The sequence below is a fragment of the Alexandromys fortis genome, unplaced genomic scaffold, assembly GCF_014885135.2.
Source record: "Alexandromys fortis isolate MF-2015 unplaced genomic scaffold, M_Fortis_MF-2015_v1.1 scaffold_5, whole genome shotgun sequence".
In the NCBI taxonomy this organism is placed as follows: Eukaryota; Metazoa; Chordata; class Mammalia; order Rodentia; family Cricetidae; genus Alexandromys; species Alexandromys fortis.
In genome coordinates, this window is record NW_026067924.1 from 228,653 (window position 1) to 249,657 (window position 21,005).

General features: G+C 47.0%; 1 protein-coding gene across 3 annotated transcripts in view; it reads right to left on the reverse strand.

The window, feature by feature from the left end:
• Positions 1-21,005, reverse strand: part of Phactr1 (phosphatase and actin regulator 1) — a 241,247-nt gene that overhangs the window by 20,257 nt on the left and 199,985 nt on the right. For all 3 annotated transcript variants that reach the window (XM_050142440.1, XM_050142439.1, XM_050142441.1), the window contains 2 exons: positions 18,048-18,295; positions 16,345-16,501 (listed from right to left, as the gene is read on the reverse strand). In XM_050142440.1, the coding sequence (XP_049998397.1) occupies positions 16,345-16,501; positions 18,048-18,295 (405 nt within the window). The remainder of the gene's footprint in view (positions 1-16,344; positions 16,502-18,047; positions 18,296-21,005) is intronic.

Below are 21,005 nucleotides of genomic sequence, written 5' to 3' on the forward strand. Positions count from 1 at the left end.
CTGTGGCCTCATTCTACCTTTCTCTGTCATGTGACACTTCCGCCCAGAGGTTCTTGTGCAGCTACTTTCTTCCTTTTGCTTTCAGAAGTCTCCCGCCTTCCTCTTCCAACGTCTAATTCCTGCTCCTCCCCAGGTCGCAGGCATAACTGTATCTGCTCCTTCAGGGGCAGAATTGTGCACACCCATGAGCTGCTCGGGTTTCCTACTCATCCAGCCCGCCTAAGCGACTGTTCCTCCCTATGTCTCGATCTGCCCATCTCTGTGCACGGCAGCAAAGCATCCCCGCACTGCCAAGCTTGGTGAGATTTCTGATGCCGAGAATGGTCGGGGCAGGCGAGAGGGAGAGCGAGGGCTAGAGTGTCGCCTTCCTCGGCTAACAGCTTTCCATGGGCTGATATTGCATTAAAGATAGAAGCAAACTCATTCCAGCTATGCCCTGCAACCCCAATGGCCCTAATACCCCATCTGTCTTTCCCTCCTAGTCCACTGTGAAATAACCTGGCCGCACTTCCACGGATTTGGAAACCTGAGATGCTCTGACCCACTGAACAGGGCAGAAAGTTCCTCTGCTGTGCCACGGGTTTTAAAGATGATTTTTACCCTTCCTGCTGAGGGTTTATGGGAGGATCTTGCCTAGGGAACTCCTCAATGACGCAGACATTGTCTTATTTATGTGTCCACAGCACTTGTATACTGGCATACATAGGCGATCAGCAGAGTTTTAAAGATGATAGGAATCATTAATATCTAAGCTCCGGGGTTGTGCATACAGGTATGAGTATGAACTCTGGGTTTGTATGGGAGCCCTTCTTGGTGCAAAAGGATTATTCTGAGAGGACTCATTCCTCTTTGACTTTTTCCTCAGCAAATGAAGCGAACATGTAACTTTATTTAGCATCGTCATATTCCTAGTGTATGTGTGATATGTGTGTGTGTGAGTGCATGGGTGTGCCGTGGCCCAGGAGTGCAGGTTAGAGGACGGCTATCAGGACTTGGCTCTCTCCTTACACTCTGGGCTGCCAGGATGGGAGTCAGGTTGCCTGGCTTGCACAGCAGGGGATTTTACACACTGGACCATGTCCCGGGCTTAGCCCAGTAACTCTTACTAGCCCTGCGCCACACACCCGGTTTAGTCTTTTTCAGTTTTCTCTCACATTGTCATTCTGTCAATGCTGGCTACCAGTGAGAGGGAGGGCAGATGTGAAGATGGACAGGTACCATGCTTCCTCGCCTGCTCCCATCACCCACTACCATCAGCTGGGACACGAGCCAGTCAGTCATGTCCTTGATTATACCTTCTGCATCCGAGTGCCTACCTGAGGCAGGCGGCATAGCGACATGGAGGCTACCTGCTGTGGAGAATGATGGGGGGACCAAAAGACTCTTTTAACAAACAAGAATAAAGCTCCAAGTATTTTTGGTAACTAGGAAAAGGCCCCTTCACTTGAAGAGATTAAATAGGTTGCAGTCAAGAGGGTATTTTTGGCTTCTGTTCTGGGAGCCATGACCCCAGGGTGAGGCCCTGTATTGTACTCTGAGACAACTGACTAGGAGAAACACTGTGGTAACGCCAAAGGTGCCGAGGGGAAATTCGTTCTGGAATAAGGATAGAGCTGTGTATGTTACTAGGCATCAAACCCGTGAAAAACAGAACAGAACAGCAAGAAAGCTTGACGGCCTGCACAGTGGATGCTTCCATTGTTATCGGGGCCGCTAGGCACAGCCCCACATCAATAGACAGGTGCCATGCTAACAGAAATTAAGATAGCTAACACAGTTACATATGGAACACACTCATCTAAGCACGGCTGTTCTTTGGTTTGGTTTGGGTACATGTTCAATAAGTCATATTGTGTCCTTCAAATGAAATTTTTATTAGAGAATCATCTATTTACTCTTTTATGCTTCTGCATAATTGAACATGCAGATGATTAAAATCAGGTGCATTATGGGAAGAACACGTGCAGTAGCAAAATGAATATATGACCGGATCTATCAATCAATCAAAATTGAGATCCACTCAAACTATACCCCTTAGTAATAAGCACCTCTTTAGAGCCCATAAGAAGAGAACCCAGGCTGTGACCTGGGGTCCTCGAGTGCCCTTACTCAAGTGGCTGCTGTCAATCTTGACAAGGCATCTTTTCCACGCTGTATTTTGTTCCCATAGGGGCCACCTTGCTACTTTTGCACATCTATGTGGCCCCTTGTCTTCAATTCTTTGGATAAGAGGCCAAGAACAGGAAACATCCAGTCTAGACCCTGGTCATTGTAATAGTTTGGGTTTCATGCTTTTGCTGTTTCCTAGACTACAGCACGAAACGTCTCATTGCTCTCCTCTCTCCTGAACCTTGACTCCACAATTTTAAATTTTCATTCTCAATGAAACAATAACCTTGCGGCCCCAAAGGCCAAAACAAACAGTTATTAACCTTTAATTGCTTTCCTGTGGCCTGACACTCTTTCAGAAAACACATTACATGCAAATGTTATTTGACAAAAAGACTCCCTTTTCCCATTTGTGTGTGTGTAGTGGGGGGAACATGAGAATTTTCAGGAATGTCTAACAATCTTAATCTGCATTCCTTACCTTTGAAAGTGTATTTCTTAGCTAAGCATGGTGGTACATGCTTGTAATCCAGGACTTGGGACCCCGAGGCAGATGAATTATGAGCTTACGACCTGCTTGGGCTACATTGTGAGACTTTTCTTCAAAACCAAGCCAAACCAAACCAGCTTTCTTAATTCGAGGAAGCTGAGGGTAGATAGAATGTTAATGACGGAACGGGCCTATGTATTCACAAGTGGAAAGGTGCTGTTCATATGGGAAAAGAAAGGAGGCCAAGAATCGAAAAACGATGCCAGGAATGGTGGTGCACACCTGTAATCCCGGCACTCAGGAGCGGAGGCAGGGGGATTAGGACTTCAAAGTCATCCTTGACTACATAGCGATTTTGAGGCTAGTCCGGCCTGCCTGGGATCCTGTCTTTCAGAAAAGGAAGCATGAAGAGTGTTTTGGAAACTTTGAGATAGACTTCATTCATAAAGAGCATGTAAGCGACATGTGTGAAGGTCCGATATTGAACCCATTACTTTGCCTGCTAACTTTAAAATGAATAAAAATGAGACCGGGACATGTAAATAATTTCTCTTGGTTTATCTAATGGACAAAGAGCTCCCTTGAGAGCAGAGATGGCCGCTCTTCATGCTTCTGTCACAGGCCTGTCAGCCCGCCAGACTCCCTTCCTTCCCTTTTCATCTCCCCACGCTGTGGTCATATCAAACAACATATATGTCGCATGTACCCTTGCTCTTTCCCATGTGTACTTTAGCCCTTGAGGCCAGATGGAGTGACAGACCGGAGCAGCTGAACCGCCCCACTGAGCAGCAAGGGAAGACTTGGGCCGATTCCATGAACAGCCCTGTGCCCGTGACGGTCACATCCCTCACAGGAAGCGCCAGCCATGCCAACTCCTGAGGTGTGACACACACACACACCACCTTCCCAGTGACGGTGTCATACATCCCTCAGTCAAGGCAGCCATCTCCTCCTCTCGGGATAATGACAACTGGGGCCCCTGTGCCGACCTGACGTGTCCTTAACAGAGGTCACCCAGAGGCGGAGGCGAGGTGGCAATCGGAAGCCTCCACACAGCATGCAGGAATGTCTGACCACCCTGAAGCCACCCTCCCCAGCTGACCATCATCAACAGGAGAGACTTGCGTACTGAGTCAGAGCCTGTGAGCTCCAGAGCTGAAGGAGACTATCCTCAGGGTCTCATGTATCCGCTGCAGACAGGTGTGTGTATGTGTGTGCGTGTACGTTCTTGCACAACCTGCACGGCTAGAACAATCATTTCCCGTCACTCAGGAAATGCAGAAAGCTTCTCTCTCGTGGCAGTTCAAGGCGCATCCTCGCCACTGTCTATGCCTTGAAATTGGCTGTCACCGCCCTTCACACTGTGTGGCACCCAGCTTCTGTCTCAGCCGTCCAGAGGTTAGAACTCTGAGGCCAGCTCCACGTTCACTCAGGGGAGTCATGGTTTAGAACTGGAGTTTGGCTTCTGAGCCAAGTTGCCTCACTCTCCTGCGGGGCTTAGGAGCCACCCTCTGCTAGAAACACAGGGTGAGGATCATCTATTGGTGACAGACTCGGTCTGTGTGGCAAGGCTGGTTCCTGCTCGTGTAAGGACCACGTTCCTCTGCTAAACCAGACGCACCTCCTCCATCCATCTTCACACTCACACTTCTGAGCTGGCGGGTACCTGGTTGTCCTTGGAGCAGTTTTCTAATTACTCAGGCAATAAAAAAAAATGGACTCGATCGCTTCCATAATTTCTGTGCTCCATGGTGTTTCAGAGATAGATGGGAACGGGTAAGTTAAGATGAATGGGCTAGTTCTGGTGATTAGAGAAAGGAAGACAAAGAAAATCCTCATGCGTGTGGAGATAAATAGAATTTTCTCCTTTACTGTAGGTCTTTTAAGCAGATTCGCTTCTTAAATGGATCTGTGAGTATGAACGCTGTGAGGCCAAGGCTAGCTTCTCGCAATATCCTCAGTCTACATCCCTAATGGGGTCATCTACTCCTCTCTCTCTTCAAAGGATGCCTCAGGCTTTGGAGACCATACGGTCTCCAGTGCACATACTCCACTTGCCACTATAGTGTGGAAACAGACACAGCCAAAGGGGAAATGAAACGTGTGATTGTCTTCCAGCAAAGGTTTCTTGACAAAGGCGATGTGGAGACATGGATTTGGCACATGGGCTGTAATTCATGAGCTCCCAGGTCAAAGGGAGACACAGAAGCTGGGAAACTATCTCCTTGAAGCCTCAGCTCCAGAGAGCAACCATAGAAGCCACTACAGCTTACTTGAGGCCAATTGTTTTGGTTCCCCCAATGCAAAATGAGGTGCTGGGCAATTATGGTGATAGTTTCTAAGCCCCATCAAAAAGGGGCCTCCTGCTGCGTCCTTCACATAGGATTGAGAAGGTTGAGCATGGCCAAAGAGAAAGGACCAACAGTGGTTGTGTGAGCCTTTCCCAATCCTACAGACATAGGTGATAACACAGGATGGAAACCTTGGTTCGCATCCTTTTCCCGCATCACCCACAAAGACAGCATCTGGAAGATGCTATGCTCTCACGCCCTGGCTTTTCTCATTTGTCCTGCACACTGTTCTGATCTCGGAGTACTTCTACACTCACACCCTGTGCTGGGTGTCACCTCCCAGTGTGACGTGCAGTCTTTGGCTCCTTGCTTGCACATTGGACCAGAGGAAGACTAGCTACCTGGTGGCTGTGCAGTCAGGTGAGAGCTGTCGGGGCGTGGCTGTGGCTGTGAGCTCCTCCCCTTGGGGCAGCTAAAGGATTGGGTTATGGTGGGTTGCCTTAGCTACAAACTGGCCTTCCAGGGATGGCTTAGCTCCTCTAGCCTCATCCTTTGCCTTAGGATTTGGCTGTGATAGAGAAGCACACAGAAGTCATCAGGTTTCCTTCTTAAGTCCAGTTGGCTCCTCTAACAGCGCGTTTGAGAACCGTACATCGCGAAAGGCTTGCTGTTCAGAAGCGCTTCACAGTCTTACAAGTAGCTCGGTTCTAGCGTATTCACAAATACAATAGCTACTCGTGGAAGACATGATGCCAATTTATACTTTAGTTGACATCTACGGCAATGTAAAGCTTTAAAAAAGACTTTTTTGTTTGCATGCATGAGTGTATGTCGTGTGTGTGTATGTGTATTAATGTATACAAAAATGTCAGTGTCCAAGGAGATCGGAAGAGAATGTCATTGCCAGGAGCTGGAGTTCCAGGTATGTGTGAGTAGCCTGATGTGGGTGTGGAAACTGAACTCAGGTCCTCTCTAACCACTAAGCTGTCTTTCCGGTCCAGCGTTTTCTATTATATGTTGGTTTGTTTTGACTTATTGTATCTTTGCTCAGACGTAGTTCTACACATTCACGGTTGTCTTCTGGGGACTATCTGAGCCCAGCCCAGCACACCGCTCCTGAACCTCGCGCTGTGTGATGAGAATCAGACTTCACAGGTAATGGCCCCTGACGGGGATGCTAATTAAGGGCTATGAACCAAGAAAGCAGGCAGAGGGAGAGCAGGGACAGGTGCAACGGGGTAGCGCCTGCCAGGTTGAGCTGTTGTGATAGGGTGGGCTTCAGAACCAACCTGCCACCATGTTTCTGCTAAGCAATGGCAGTGCTAACTAACCTAAGCACAGAGACAGCGCACTGACCAGTCTTCTCAGGGAAGAGTGTGCAGGTGGCAGGCTCATGGGTTTAGTCAAATCTGGACAGGGCAGTGGCTCACGATGTCTCAGTGACACATTTTGTCTTGGCATCTTCTAAGAGGGAACTTGGTGACAGGCAAAGCAAGGAAGATAATAATAAACAAAAGAAGGGTAGAATTTATGGGAGGCAAACCTCTTTTCACTACACTGATTACCGCCAATGCCCACAATGTATCTGTTGGCCAATTCCTTCCAAAGGCGCCAAAGAGCCTTTGCATTTTGAAAAAAAAAAAAAACTATTGTTTTAATGATTCAGTGGGTACAGATCATCAAATTTTCATGGTCACATTTCCTAAAATAAAAGTGTGCTCACTTAGACTTCAAAGAATTTGCTTTGTAGAATTCCAGGGAAAGCCATTTCTAATCATTTTTTTATCTTTGGATGCTTTTCTATTTCTTTTGTTTATATATTTTTTTCTAAACATTGCTTTTTAGCTTGGCACACACACTCTCAAGGTTATTATGAAAACCCTGGCATTCTAGGAGGAATGAAATGAACATAATGTAGACAGATAAAATGAATCGCTCCCATTAGCATTTTGTGTGAGATGTAGGCCTTTTGCCAAGGAACAAAATTGCACGGGGATACATGAGAAAGAACCGAGGTGCCAAATTTCAGCTGCATCCAGTTCTGCTATCTAAACACTCAGTGCTACGTGCAAGCTCTGTTGCCGGAGCTGGGGAAAAAAATCATTCCCATTAAACTCAAAGCCAGCCTTGGTGAGTAACAAAGAAAGAAAGGGCACTACAACCCTCTGTGGTGACAGGAAACGCCCTCCCCCAAACCTCCAGCAAAGAATTCTGTTTTGGTTTTTTTTTTTTTTTTTATTTGATACAAAGTCTCACTATGTTTAGCCTTGGCTGTCCTGGAACTTGCTATGTAGACCAGACTGGTCTTAAACTCACAGAAGTTTGCTTAAAGGTGTGCACCATCCAGCCTGGTCAACAAAGAATTGTTTTTGCCAAGACAGGGTTTCTCTGTGTAGTACTGGATGTCCTGGACCGCACTCTGTAGACCAGGCTGGCCTTGAACTCACAGAGTTCTGACTGCCTCTGCCTCCCGAACACTGGGATTAAAAGTGTGCACCACCACCAGCAGCTAAAAAGTTCTTAATACATACAAATGAACAGGTATTACTTATAGGAGACAAAATCACTAGAATGGGCCACTTCAAATGAAGGTACCAGCTGGAGAATCCTCTAGTGACCTTGACCTTTAAAGTTATTATGATGCTTTCCTCCCCTGTAGTGTTGGGGACTGAACCCAAGACTTTGGGTATGTGAGGTAACCACTCTATTAGTAAGCTGAACACTTGGCTCTGGCCTTCACAAGTATTCTAGTGATTTTCTCCCTTTATAAGGGTTAGTGTCTGACTCAGCTGGGACGACCCACTAGCAATCTACTTGAGGAGATGTTGTTCACTTACGCATTTATTTTACATGTTTCGGCTAAGCAAGATCTGGTAAATGTGCCTGGGAGAACTTACACTGTGAAGAGTTCAAGGAATTGCTTTTTAACAGGTCTTTGATTACAAGAAATAGTTCCCTTTTTCTTCCTTTAATCTTACTACTGTGTGAACTTTGTCAGAAGCATTACTTATGTAAGCCTTGGTTTTAGCTGTAAAATGAAGCGTATTAGATACAGTAGCAAGCATTAGTTTTAAAATGCTATAATCCTATCATTCTATCAGATACCGAAGAAGCCATCAAAGAAATTGACCAGTAGTTGTCTACAATGCATAGGCACAGCCTCACAGAGGCAACCTTTCAGAATGGACTGGTCTGACGGCTTCAAACTAGGTGTCTGGCAGGGTTGCCGGGCATGCCTCAGCATCCTCAGCACTTGGGAGATGGAGGCAATGGGTCTTGATTTCTAGACCAGCCTGGGAAGTCAGTCTTGAAATGCGGTCAGCTAGTCAATAGAACAGAGTATTCAAGACCGGCTCCGACTCCAAAGCCCTGGACTGGTCTTTTCACCGTCACTGTTTCCCTCCTGTGTCTGGGTGCTTTGGCATTAGCTTGTTAAAATGCACGTTTTCGACCCTCCTTTGCCTTTCTGATTCTAAGTTTGGGGTAAGCCCGAGCCTGTCCATTTCTAGCAAGTTCTCAGGGAAGGCTGATATCACCGGCCCAAGGACCATGCTGCAAGGACCATGACACTGGACGTCTTGCACTACACAGGCACACGTGACTTAACTGAGCCCTACTGTTGGGGCTCTGGAGCTTCCTGTTAGTTAAGGACAGTGTGATCTGATACACTATAAAGCTCATTGAAGCACTGGAGGGAAACACAGTGTTTTACTTTCTTTTTGCTGTCTTGTTCCTCTTTCTTGAACGCCACCACCCGACAGGGTACCTACTAAGTCATAGGTGCTGGGAAGAAGATTTTAACTGCCAATTTGCTCTAACAGATAAACCAGAAAACAGTGGACCTAGGGATTGGGAGGTACCTTTCTTCACTGTGGATGGGGTCTAAGATCCACTAGCCCAGTTTCCTCACATGGAGTGAGAGTTCTGGTGTCAGCCACCTTCTAGAGGTCTGATGAGGAAGACCAGATAAGATATTGATTAGGGCACACCGGGGCGACAACAAAAGGTTTTCAAGCCACACATCTCCAGAACCAGAACCCTGAGAGTTGTCTCTGCATGTGGATTGATCTTACTTTTATCTAGCCACGTAGTTGAAGGGTCAGAAGTTTTCCTTTCTCCTATGTGCTAAGGTGAAGAATAAGTAAGAAAGATTGCCGACTGATAAGAGAGATCAGCTCAACAGTGTTTGGGAGAAAAAAAGAATTGAGAACTAATGAGGGTTATAATGGCTAGTCTTAGAAGATTCCCCTTAACCCAACTCCAGAGAAGTCTTGAAGATGAGACCAGAAAAACAGCCCAGAGGAGTCTACCAGTTCCTTTGGTCTGCGGTCAAGTGCAGTTGTGTGCCCTTCAACCTGTGTACCCCAAATCTGAAATGTGGTTGGAATAACTAGACATTAAGAAAATAAAGCCATGAAACTGAAGAAGGGAAGACCCACAATCTCCAGGGATGGCCCCTTTCTTCTGAAAACCTTGCAGTTTTGAAACACAGCTCCATCTGTTCTCAGTGGTCAGAGACAGCTCTTCTGCAGCCCACCCTGACTGCATCACTGAAAAATGCCCAGGCTACTGGGGCAGCTGTGGGGCACAGCTGCAGAGTTCCAGTGCTTGACAGAGATGCGGCTTTGTTCCTCACCATCCTGGGTGTGGCTTGCAGGCGACTCCCCTCCTCCTGGGACACAGTCATACAGACAGACACACTTGCAAATGGGTACACATGCGTGCACACACAGGCAGTCGAGAATTCACCCTACCAACAGCCTACCAGATGGGTCTTTACCATGTGCGTCTCAGTAAGAAGCTGTAGGGGAAGGGAAGGAGAAGGCAAGCATCTCCGCACGGCGTAGGGGTATTCACCCACCATGGGTCCTGGGATAGACATCACCCAGCTCTCTACGCCGGAACCTTTATGTGCTAGGTGCTTTTTGTCAACTTGACAAACTAGAGTCACTAGGGAAGTAGGAATCTTGACTGGAGAATGCCTCTATTAGATTGGCCTCTGGGCATGCCTTTTGGGACATTTCCTTGATAAATGATTAATGTGGGAAGGACCAGTCCACTGTGGGCAGGGCCACTCCTGGGCAGGTGGTCCTGGGCTGTCTAAGAAAGAAGGCTGAGCAAGCCACGAGTAGCAAGCCAGTAAGCAGTGTTCCTCCATGGTCTCTGTATCAGAAGACCTTGGAGCTGGAGCTGTGGAAGGTTGGGAATCGCTATGTGGGTGCTGGGAACTGAGTCTTGGTCCTCGACAAGGGCAGCCTATGCTCTCAACACCGAGTCATCTCCCCAGGCTGAGGTCCACGTGCTGTCAACGCAAATGCTGCACAGTAAAACACTGCCGTCGAGTCAAGCTCATCCCGATGTGCTCCCCTCGTGAAGAGTCACCATGGTGACGGGCCTCTCAGGTTCATAAGAGGTCTTGGAATCCATGGACCACGTCTACCCAGTACAAGTCAGTCCCATCCGGCGCATCTCGTACAAATCACCCCCACCCAGGCTGTGTGAATCTAACGGTGGCCCGTTCCCGTTCCTCCCTTGCTCCTCGAAGCACATTCTCATTTTTGCCACCGCCACAGCCAAAATAACCACAACAAAGACGCTGCTGATGAAGAGGGCACAAGGATGAACGCTCCGGGCCTTCAAGGGAACAAGTGTAACACTCACGGGTCTATTGTCCTCCCTTCTTCCTCCCAAGTGGGATTCACAGTGGTGTGTACCCAGGGACACCAAGTTCAAGCTGAACTGAAGCCATAGACCCTCCTATTTTTAGAAAGTGTTTCTGCCACAGAAGAAATTATCTAGCCTAGGGTGCTGCTAGCTCACACCTAGCATTCATCCTTAGGCCCCAGGCGACACATTGTTTGCCACTTTGGAGGCAGGTGCTGGAGTATAGGACTTATAGCATCAATTTTACCAGACGATAAACACCATGAATGTTGCATTCAGAAGTTGGGGTTGCTGTGTTTTATGGCCTGAGCTCTGAGCATAAAAAAAATGAGTTTCAATTTTCTCCCTTGAATACTGCATCATGACTTAAAGGCACACGAGCTTTAGTATGGATTATTTTATATGCTGCTTATGGTGAAGATACAAAAGACTGCCTGGAGCATAAACCAGAGATCTGGGATGCCTTGTAGATGGGATATTATTCAATCTTAAATAGGAGAGAAATGGCGAGGCTTCATACAGAAAACCAGAGAACTGTTTTCCCATCTCCCATATCTGGTTTTCCGGGCCTCTTTGCAAACACAAAGGCGGCAGCTCCTCAGGTCATGACAGTGAGCCCTTATGAAGCAATTTTCAGGGAGAAATGAACTTTTCCCATAGGGTGCTAAGTCTGCCCTGACCCTTGGTGCTCAGTGCTTACTTCTATGGCTTTGGTAGAGATTTAAGCTGTCACCACTGGGAAGAGCTCTAACTCCAGCTCCTAACTCCTGGGCTGGTGAGAGGCAAGGATCAGAGAGCAGCACGGTTCTGCCAGCCGACATCTTTATCTACCGTACACGCCTCCAGCTGACACCTGCCACTGTCCTCAGACTCGTCTGACTGAATCCCTGAAGCACAGCAAGTTAGAAGTGATATTGTTTTCAGGAACGTGGAATGACATCCTTAGGATGACTTTCAACAAAGAATACCCAGGTCAGTCTGCACCCTTCACATGTTAACTTGAAATTGCTACAGATGCACATACAAACAGGCTTATGTTTGCATTCCTGAAGCAGGCATGGTAATGGATTCAGAGGCCTCGTGGATACTAGGCAAATAGAACATAGCTGCCATGTCCAAGATTGAAACCAAGTGGTCCAGGGCTGAGATAGGGATCTCGGGCTAAGTTCAGGCTACAGAAATACCACTTGGTATATAAATAGCCATTGGGTGGAGAAATGTCTGCCACTGGCCATGGCTAAAGATTTGGTTCCCCTCTGGTAGTATTGTTGGAGATACTAAAAGACAGTGGTACCGCTGAGAGGTGGATCTTAGTGGGAGGTTCTTAGGTCATTTAGGGCGTGCCTTTAAGGAGACTTATGGGACAATTCCTTTTTCTATTCTCTATGGCTGCCACGAGGGGAGAAGCTTTGCTTTCCCATGTGCTCTCTGCTTTGACGAGCCTTCCATCGTACTCCTGGGCCAATGGACCACAGTCTGAAAACTCAAAACAAATCATTTTGTCATCTTATTATCTCAGGAATTTTTCTTGTAGTAGTGAAAAACTGACTAAAACCTGGCATTTTTATCTTCATAGTTCACATTTTTTCTTTCAGAAGAGACAACAAAAATGGCCTTTCATTTCTTCAATACAACAGGAGGCTTCATCTCAATAGTGAGGGCTCCTTAATGTAAGGGGCTTTTCATCCCACCCTAACTCCAACTCTCCCTGCTGACCATTTTGTAACTGCCTGCTTCCCTTCTACACAATATCTCTCTGTCCTCACATGCACTTGAGGTCATGGTCCCTTTTCTAGAGCTGTTTTATGCTTCCCTAAGTATCCCTGAGATGAATTCTGTATTCTACCAACTTATATGTTGAAGCCCTAAGCCTCAGAACCTTGGAGAAAAAAACCAAGGTCTTCTATAGAGGGAACTGATTCTGCACAAGGCTATTAGGATAGGTTCTAGTCCAACACAGCTCCTGTCCTTTTACAGATGAAGGCCCACCTAGGGAGAATGCCACGTGGAACTGAAGGCAGAGATGGCTGTAAAAACAAAATCAAGGAACAGCCCCAAATTTCCAGCACACTAGTGGACGTGGGTTGAGTAGGGGAGAGATGACTGGAAGCCGGCAGGGCCACGGGCTTCCCTTACCCTGCAGTCAGCCTGCAGGAGTCAACCCAGCTTCCTCTCAGACTACCAGTCTCCAGAGCTGGGGACAATATGTTTCTACTGTGTGAACTACTCAACTGGAGACACCTTGTCACAGCACCTCCAGCAAACAGGTGCTCCTCATGGCTTAAACCGAGCCAGCGTCTTCCTTTGATCACGGGGAAGATAAACAGGCAAAGGTCTCTAGCAGGGGCCATGTTCAGTGCAGGGAAAGGATCCTGCAAGGAGAAAGCCCCTTTCCAAACCCAAACATTCCCCACTCCCAGAGCTTCTAACACAGGTGTGTCCAGTTACAAGCACGGCCTCTCTGTGTCTACTGATACTCTGGTGGGTGCTGAAAAAACTTCTGGTCAACCACGATGGCAATGACGCAGACAGTGGATCTCTAAATGGGCGGTGGTGTTTTTTGTTGTTAAAAACTTACATTTATTGTGTGTGTGTCGGGGGCAGGGGACATGCCGAGGTATGCAGAAGGCAGTTTGTGGGAGACAGCTCTCTCCTTCAACAACGTGGGTCCTCGGGATTGAATTCAGGTTGTCAAATTTAGCAACAATCGCCTTCACAAAGCTGAGCCATTCCACTGGCCTTGAGGAGGTATTTTAAGCGAGAAGAGAGAGGCAGAATGTTCTAGCCCTCATCTACTGCCAAGATGGACGTGGAATAGAAGCTCCTGTGGTTACTGTGAGGCCCCTTGCTTTCTGACTCTTCACAGGTTTCTCTCCCCATCTGATCCAAATGGCACGGATGACCACGAGCAAGGCTAAGTCTGTGGATGCTCTGTTGGCATAGCTGGGATGCTGGCAGTCCCCCAAGGGCCTGGGGGCACTGGATTTTTGTGGCCAGAGTCAGTTCATGTTTCAGTGGTTTAGTTCCTTTGTTCCTGGCAACCCCACTTGGCAGTGGTCCTGAAAGTAGTCATTTCAATCAATGAGCCCCCCAAACTAGAAACAGAAGGGAAGAAACATGCTATCTCTTTCTCAGGGGACCACTCTGACAGGGCACCCTACCTATGAACTTTAAGAAGCTTGGCTCTATGTCTCATTTTTTTATGGTAATGTTCCTGAAGTGTCAAATTAGATTCAAAATTTAAAAAATTGAGTCATGGGAATGGAACATCATGTCAGTGAGGAGATGAAGAAAAGCTGGTTCTTGAAGAAAATATAACAGCTAAGATTTCACAGTCAAGGTGACCTCTTCCTAGGGATCGAGTTTCAAGCTCCCTAGAAGACACCCAGAGAGAATGTAGCATGGACTTCCACAGGGGGGTTGGTCTTGGTTGGAGGGAGGGAATGTCCCGAGGTCTCTATGGTCACTTGACTAGGGACTACTGGGGTGAAAAGTATTGCTCACATGGCTTGGATAAGAGACCCATAGACCAATGGGTTTTAAACATTCTTATCAATAAAAGTCTCAGCACGTCCCCCGCATGTGCCATCTATGTATGTATGTATGTATAAATGTATATATTCATGTATCTACCTACCTAGCTAATTAGATAGGACCGAATATAGCCTAGGTTAGCTTTGAACTTGCTATGTAGTCAAGGATGATACTTTGAACTTCTGATCTTCCTACCTCCAGGCCTCCATCTCCTAAGAGCTGGGATTCCAAGTGTGTGGCCACCATGCATGACTGTGTGTGCTATCCATTTATGGCTAATAATTAAACAAGAACTCCTTCATGAATGTGCCAAGCCATTATAATGAGGTATAAATAAAGAAATTGAAAATAAGGAGATTACTAAAGTAGAAGTTCTACTGTCTCTCTCCCACGCCCCAGGTGACAGGCTTGTTCACGCCTGCCCTTGTTGCACTATCCTGGATCCTGAGCATCTACAATGCGTACCTTCTCATCCGTGGTCCCATCTCTAACTAGGGCACTCCATACTTCTCCAGCCATGGCTGACTCAGTCACTTATCATCAAAGGAATCCTGATGATTTCTCGACTGAGTCAGGAACTGTTGCTCCAAAGCGCCCGCAAGGCAATGCTACCGGAAGTTGCACTGGTGACTTTCCTTAGCCCCAGGACAAGATGGCTGACAGAAGCAGCTAAGGGGAGGAAGGGTTTCACTGGCTCCCAACTACAGGCTGGGAAGCACGGCTGAGGTCGTGGCTGAGGGTCTCTACCTTGGGACTCGCCCCATCGTGGGACTCCTCCCACCTCAGTGGAGCAGGAAGCAGAGAGTTGTAGCTGGAACTAGGCTATGACCCTCAGCAACCCATTCCCTACAGCTAGGTCTCACCCACTCTAAGGCTTCTGCAACATTCCTAAATATCACATCACCTGGAGACCAAGAATTCAAACACTCATGTCTGTAGGGGATACTTTACACCCAAACCCTAACGAGAGAATAATAATCATGCTTTTTAGGTAGACACCGTACTTCCATCCTGGGAGGTTCTGCAGAAACTGGACTCGCGGCACTCGGCTCACTGTCCCTCAGTTATTTTTGGGTTGTTGCACTTTTTTTCTTATGCTATTAAAACCATCAGGCTATAATAAGCTTCCTTTCCTGCTCATCTTATGAGACAAACACCATGGTCGGTCTTCAGTGGCTCTCATAAATTCCCAGCAGTATTTATGTTTTGGAAAGGAAGAAGTGTTGGAAGAAGGAGAATGTCTTGGACAAAGGTTTGAATACGGAGAACTTTCCAAACATGGACAGCCATGTCTCTTGCCCTTCTGAGTTTTATGATCAGAGTATTATGGTGGTGGGATGTGGCTGTGTGTTCGGCATGAAAGGCTGGGCACAGTTTCTCCTTGGGAAGATGATGACACACACACACACACACACACACACACAACACACACAGAGGTAGTAAGATAGCAAGTGCATAAGAAGATGTATATATGTCGTTCTCATGTTTTTGTTCTCCACATTAGAATATTGTGTTATACAAGGCCAAATCTTATCAGCGTTGACTATTTCACACATCCCTGTATCATTACTACAACACCGTCCAGGAAGAAACCAAGTTAATTATGAGAAAGAAGCTATATATAGTAATATGCAGTAATGGAAAAGTAACCAAGACAGTAACTGAAGTTCTCTAAGCCTGATGTCCTCAACTGTAAATTGAGCATTAACAGGCCTATTTTACAGGAAATTCAAAGAAAAATGATTTAATATATGTAATACGAAATGCTTAGAAGCATGCCCAAACAACAAGCGTTTAATAAATGTCATCCATTAATATGTAAAGTTAGACTTAGATGATAAACCTATCACAAGCGTTTAAGATAGTACTACAATACAAAGCTACACCTATGTCTTTAATAACCATACATACAACATTCAAGAAGCATCCTAGAGTCGCAATGAGGCATCACTACCAAACATTCGACTGCATAACAGAAGAGTGTGCTTGTTGTCTCCCTAGTTAACCAACCCACAGCTCCTTACATACAGTCCTCCCCCTTCTAACCCTTGAATCAAGGGAACTCTCCAAGATTTGACTTCTTGAAGGAGAGAGACTACAAGCAATCTTAGGGACAAAATAAGATGCTATCCACCGGCTTTGTAAGTAAGTTGCTAAGAGACACCAAGGAGCAGGCTGGAGATGGAGGCTGTGCATGTCTACTGTAGCCACAGAGCCTGTCCTGGGGTCAGCAAGGCAAGAGGGCTGCTTTCCTACCTGGTGAGCTTGGTGCCAATCTGCTGTCTGAGCTCCAACCTCTCCTCATCGGTCTGTCTGGGGAGGATGTTCTTCTCCTCCAGCTCTCGCTTGGAGGGCCTGTTGCTGAGTTTGATGGCTAAGGAGTCCTTCCTGCAGACCTTCATGGCCAGAGAGCCTGTGGGAGGGAGAAATGAGTCAATTAACAGAGACATCCATCTGCCTAGATACCAGCGAAAGACAGATGCTAAGGGCTTAATACCCAAGAACGCTGACGTCTGAGTTCCTAGCACTGCTGCCGCTCGGACTTCAGTCACCTCACACAGCGTGGGACACATTGGAAGGGAAGGACAGCCTGTGACTGGGTCTCTCCCTTCAGAAATCCCCAGCATGTGGCAACATCACAAAGGGGGACAGGACCTCCTTGCTGTGTGGTGCCAGGAGAGAAGTGGAGCAGGGATGACAGGGGTCTCAGCAGCTAGGAAAGACCTCACAGAGGAGGGCTGCTGCCAGGGTACCGGACATGCCCACAGGGGGCAGGCTTGTGGGAATCCATATCTGTGCATGTTCACTGGTGACATGGACGCTAAGAACCCTTAGGAGACAGACAAGAGCAGTTACCCAGAGTTCAGGACGTACAGAAGGAGGCGTTAATAATGCTGTGTGGTCAAGGTGGGGCCACTTGGGGTGAGAGCAGGGTTGGAGACTGTGGGTTTGAGCAATACTCTGGGACTGCTCTTTCTTTTGAACACCTAGGTTTCTGAGCACCCAGGTCTGCTATACATCTGTGGCTTCAACTAGATGATTTTGCACGTTAGCGAGGTATTTTTGTGTGTTAAAGGTGAGGTGGCAGTCAGGAGGTTGGTACTGTCATTTTGCTGGTGGAGCCCCTGGAGCCTGCTAACCACACCGCAATGCTCAGGACCACCTTCACAGCGGAGGGTGATGTGGCCCCAAAGGCCAACAGTGCTAAGCTGAGAAGCTCTGGCACAGAATCTTCTGGGCTCAGGCAATAGACTTGGTCGCTGCCCCCTTCCACTGGCAGGTGTTTGCAGCCTCTGAGAGCATCTCTATGGTTCTTCCTTCCCTAACGTCTCCATTTACCAGTAAAATGGGACCATGTTGGTGCCCCGAGACTGTTTTAAGATAGAAATATGAGAACACAATCTTAGCTCGTTGTTGGGAACACACTATATAGTCAACAAACAGCAGCTGTTAGGATAAATTCACTTTTATTAGCTCCAAGTCAGCTATAGCTATCCTCACACCATTAAATCCTAGTTATTCATGGCCAGAGTGATAGATTAGCAACTTTCTTCCTCTATTTCTTAAAATAGTTAAAGGTCTCCAAAAGAGAGTTTAAATTCAGGTTTTCTACAGTTGATGCAAGATGGACTTGAACTTGAATATGTCAAACACACAGTGGCTAGGTTTACACAGATGGAACAGATTTTCCAGCTCTCCCTCCCCCGGTCCCTTGTTGTCTGAAATCAACCAAGACAGGTAGGAGGTGATACAGTAGTAGTGTAATGTGTATAGCTATGAAGCTGGATGGGTGATAGTTATTCTCTCTCTTATTACTGCTAAGGAAGCGGGGCCTCGAGAGATCACTTGAGCTGCCCTGCTAGGGCTCAGGTAAGAGCAGATATTCAGGCAGCCATTCTGCGCTGTGTTTACGGTACCATGCTCCCCCCTGCCACCATGGAACGTCTGCCCACACGTACTGGTGTACAATGAAGCATCGTCGTCATCCTCCTCCTCCTCTTCCTCCTCCTCCCGGGCGTACAGGCAGGATGAGTCTTCATAGTCGGACTCATGAGGCACGTTCTCTTTATTGTCGTCGCATTCGATCACAACGGTTGGCACTTGTCTTATTTCCGGAAGGCCCATGGGTCCTGCTTTTGTGACACTGTCGCCCGAGTGCAAACCAGAGCTGTGGTAAGAAGTGGAACAGGGGACTCGCTGCTCGGAGCTGCGTAAAGAGAAGACAAAGGGAATTCACCTCAGCCAATGCGTCCCGTTCAGGCTTGGGAGCTGCTTAAAAGTTCAGCTGTCCCACTCTCGGAGGCAAAGCTCCTCTAGGCAAGCTGATCTGCTACCCATCCTGTTGCCCATCCTACAGCTCGTCCTTGTAGGTCAGAACTTTCCTGATGGAGGCAGTAGCCTGGAATAAGAACCCTGATGGATGGTGCTGGTGCTAGGTGCACAACAATTTATAGCTACTGGGTGGCGCACTTTGAACCAGTTAACACGGAGCTCCTCTGCAACCCACCTACATCCTAACTGGGGTAAGGATTAACTTGATCTCAAGTGAGCTAGTAAGTGAGGATCTAGCTTCCAAAACCTATGTAGAGCAAGGCACCCCTCCATCGGAAATGGACTATGAAAAGCCAGTTCGTGTGCTAGGAATAAATTATGGTCCCATTGCCAGTGGCCTCACAGACTGCCCAAGCCACATAACTGTCACCCTCATTCAGAGGGCCTAGTTTGGTCCTATGCAGGTTCTCCAGCTGTCAGTCCAGAGTCAGTGAGCTCACACCAGCTAGGGTCAGCTGTCTCTGTGGGTGTCCCCATCATGGTCTTGACCCCATTGCTCATATTATAGCTCCTCCCACTCTTGGACTAAACTCCGGGAGCTCGGCCCAGTGGATCCCTGCACCTGCTTCCATCAGCTACTGGATGAGGATTCTATGATGACAATCAGGGTAGCTATCAATCTGACCACTGGGGAAGGCCAATTCAAGCACCCTCTCCTCGATTGCTTGAGGTCTTAGCTGGGGTCTCAATACAGTGGGGAGGGACTTGGTCCTGCCTCAACTTGAAATGCCAGACTTTGTTGATTCCCCATGGGAAATAATACCCTTTCTGAAGAGTGGATGGGAGTGGAGAAGGGGAGGTGGGAGGAGGGGAGAGAGGGGGAACCGTGGTTCGTGTGCAAAATGAAAAAAAAAAACCTTTTAAATTTAAAACAAAAGCGACGTAGAGCAGAGGCAGAACTGAGAGTGGAGCATGGTTTGAAATGGTCCAGATGCGATGCAGAGGAAGAGGAGAGCTGGGATGATGAGTACAAGGCTGAGTCCTATGCTGGGACATCAAGGTGGACATGGTCACGGGCCACCTAGAGGAAGGTCAGGGTCCAGCAGACCGTCACAGGGAACATTAGCCTAACTTCCTGCCCCACCCCTTGGCCAGTTTTGTAAGAATGATGCTCTCAAAATCAATGCAGATTTAATACATTTTCAAATAAAAGGATGCCTAAAACATCCACTATTAGACAATTGGAAAATGTACGTCTTTGCAGTGTCCGCATAGAAGCTTTGTGAAGATCTCAAAGCAACTTAGAGTCCTTCTGTATGAAGCCCAGCAAAAATAATGGGAATATGGAGGTTGAAACATGTCATTGTTTCTTTCTTTCCATCCTCCCTCTTCCTCCCTCCCTCCCTCCTTCCACTTTCTCCTCCTACTCTTTTATCCAGCATTGGGGATTGAACCCAAGACCTCACATATACTACTCCTTTGCCGCGGACACACATCCCTGGCTCAGGTAAAACTTTTGTTCCTTTTTAGTATCATCAAAAATAGAACTTGTATGCAATTGTAAAGATTTCTAAACATGGGAAACAATATACTTTTATATCACAAAGTATTTGGCATTCCTAAGCAAATAGATGGTGAAGGTATATCAAAGCTTTACGCTAAAATATTTGATCCTACAGGAATCTTAGTACGCTGTAAGAAAACACGTGTTTCCTTTGAAGCTTTCAATTATGTTTTAAGTTATTGCTGTGTCTAATTTAAATTCAATTAACTTCCTTCCGTTCACTGCTTCCAAAGGGCGGCTTTTCTCTTTGTATTTTCCACATAAGTCTTCAGTGACACAAATGGGAAATCCAGTTAACATCACATGAGCTACGATGTTCAAGGCAATGGACTAAATCAGCTTAAAAACAACAATTACTCAATGGGACAAAATCATGCATTTACAAAGAGTGTAGTGTTTTATTAGAGATTAGTAGTTTGAGATGGCCCATTTCCCAGCTAATCGCAGAGAAACAGCAGAGGGAGCAGGAGGTAGGTAGAACACATGATAGCTGGTCTCCAGGGAGACAAATACAATGTTTAACCCCAGATTGGACTGAGTGGGCCCCTTACTGCCTTGCCCTCCAAGGCAGCACCCCCTATGGAGCAAAGACAGTAACTAAATTCCAGCTGTGCCTAGGTATCTTTCTTGGGTGTCATGAGGTGTGTGTGGGGGGGGGGCTAGTGGCAGAGACAAAAATGTAATTCTGTGACTTGTGTTTTGCTCCACCCTTACCTTCTCTCTGCTTTCGTAATTCAATTAGCATGGCTCCTAAAAGGCATGTCTCTTTGAGGCAGTTGTTAATCACCTATATGGGGGTCCCTATTTTGCAACACTGGTAAAGTAATTCTTTACACTCCTCAATACAGCTAGAAATGTTGGAAGCAAGAAAACAAGAATGCCTTAAGGCAGGCAGCTCCAAAGCGAACGCAAAAGGAAGAAGAAGAGGGAATAAAGGAAACTCAACCTTGGAGGTGGTGTGGTGGTTTGAATGAGGATGGCCCCCATAGGTTGTATGTTTGAATACTTGGTCCCTAGTTGGTAGAGCTGGTCGGAAGGATTAGGAAGCATGGCCTTATTTGAGGAGGTGTGGTCCTGGGAA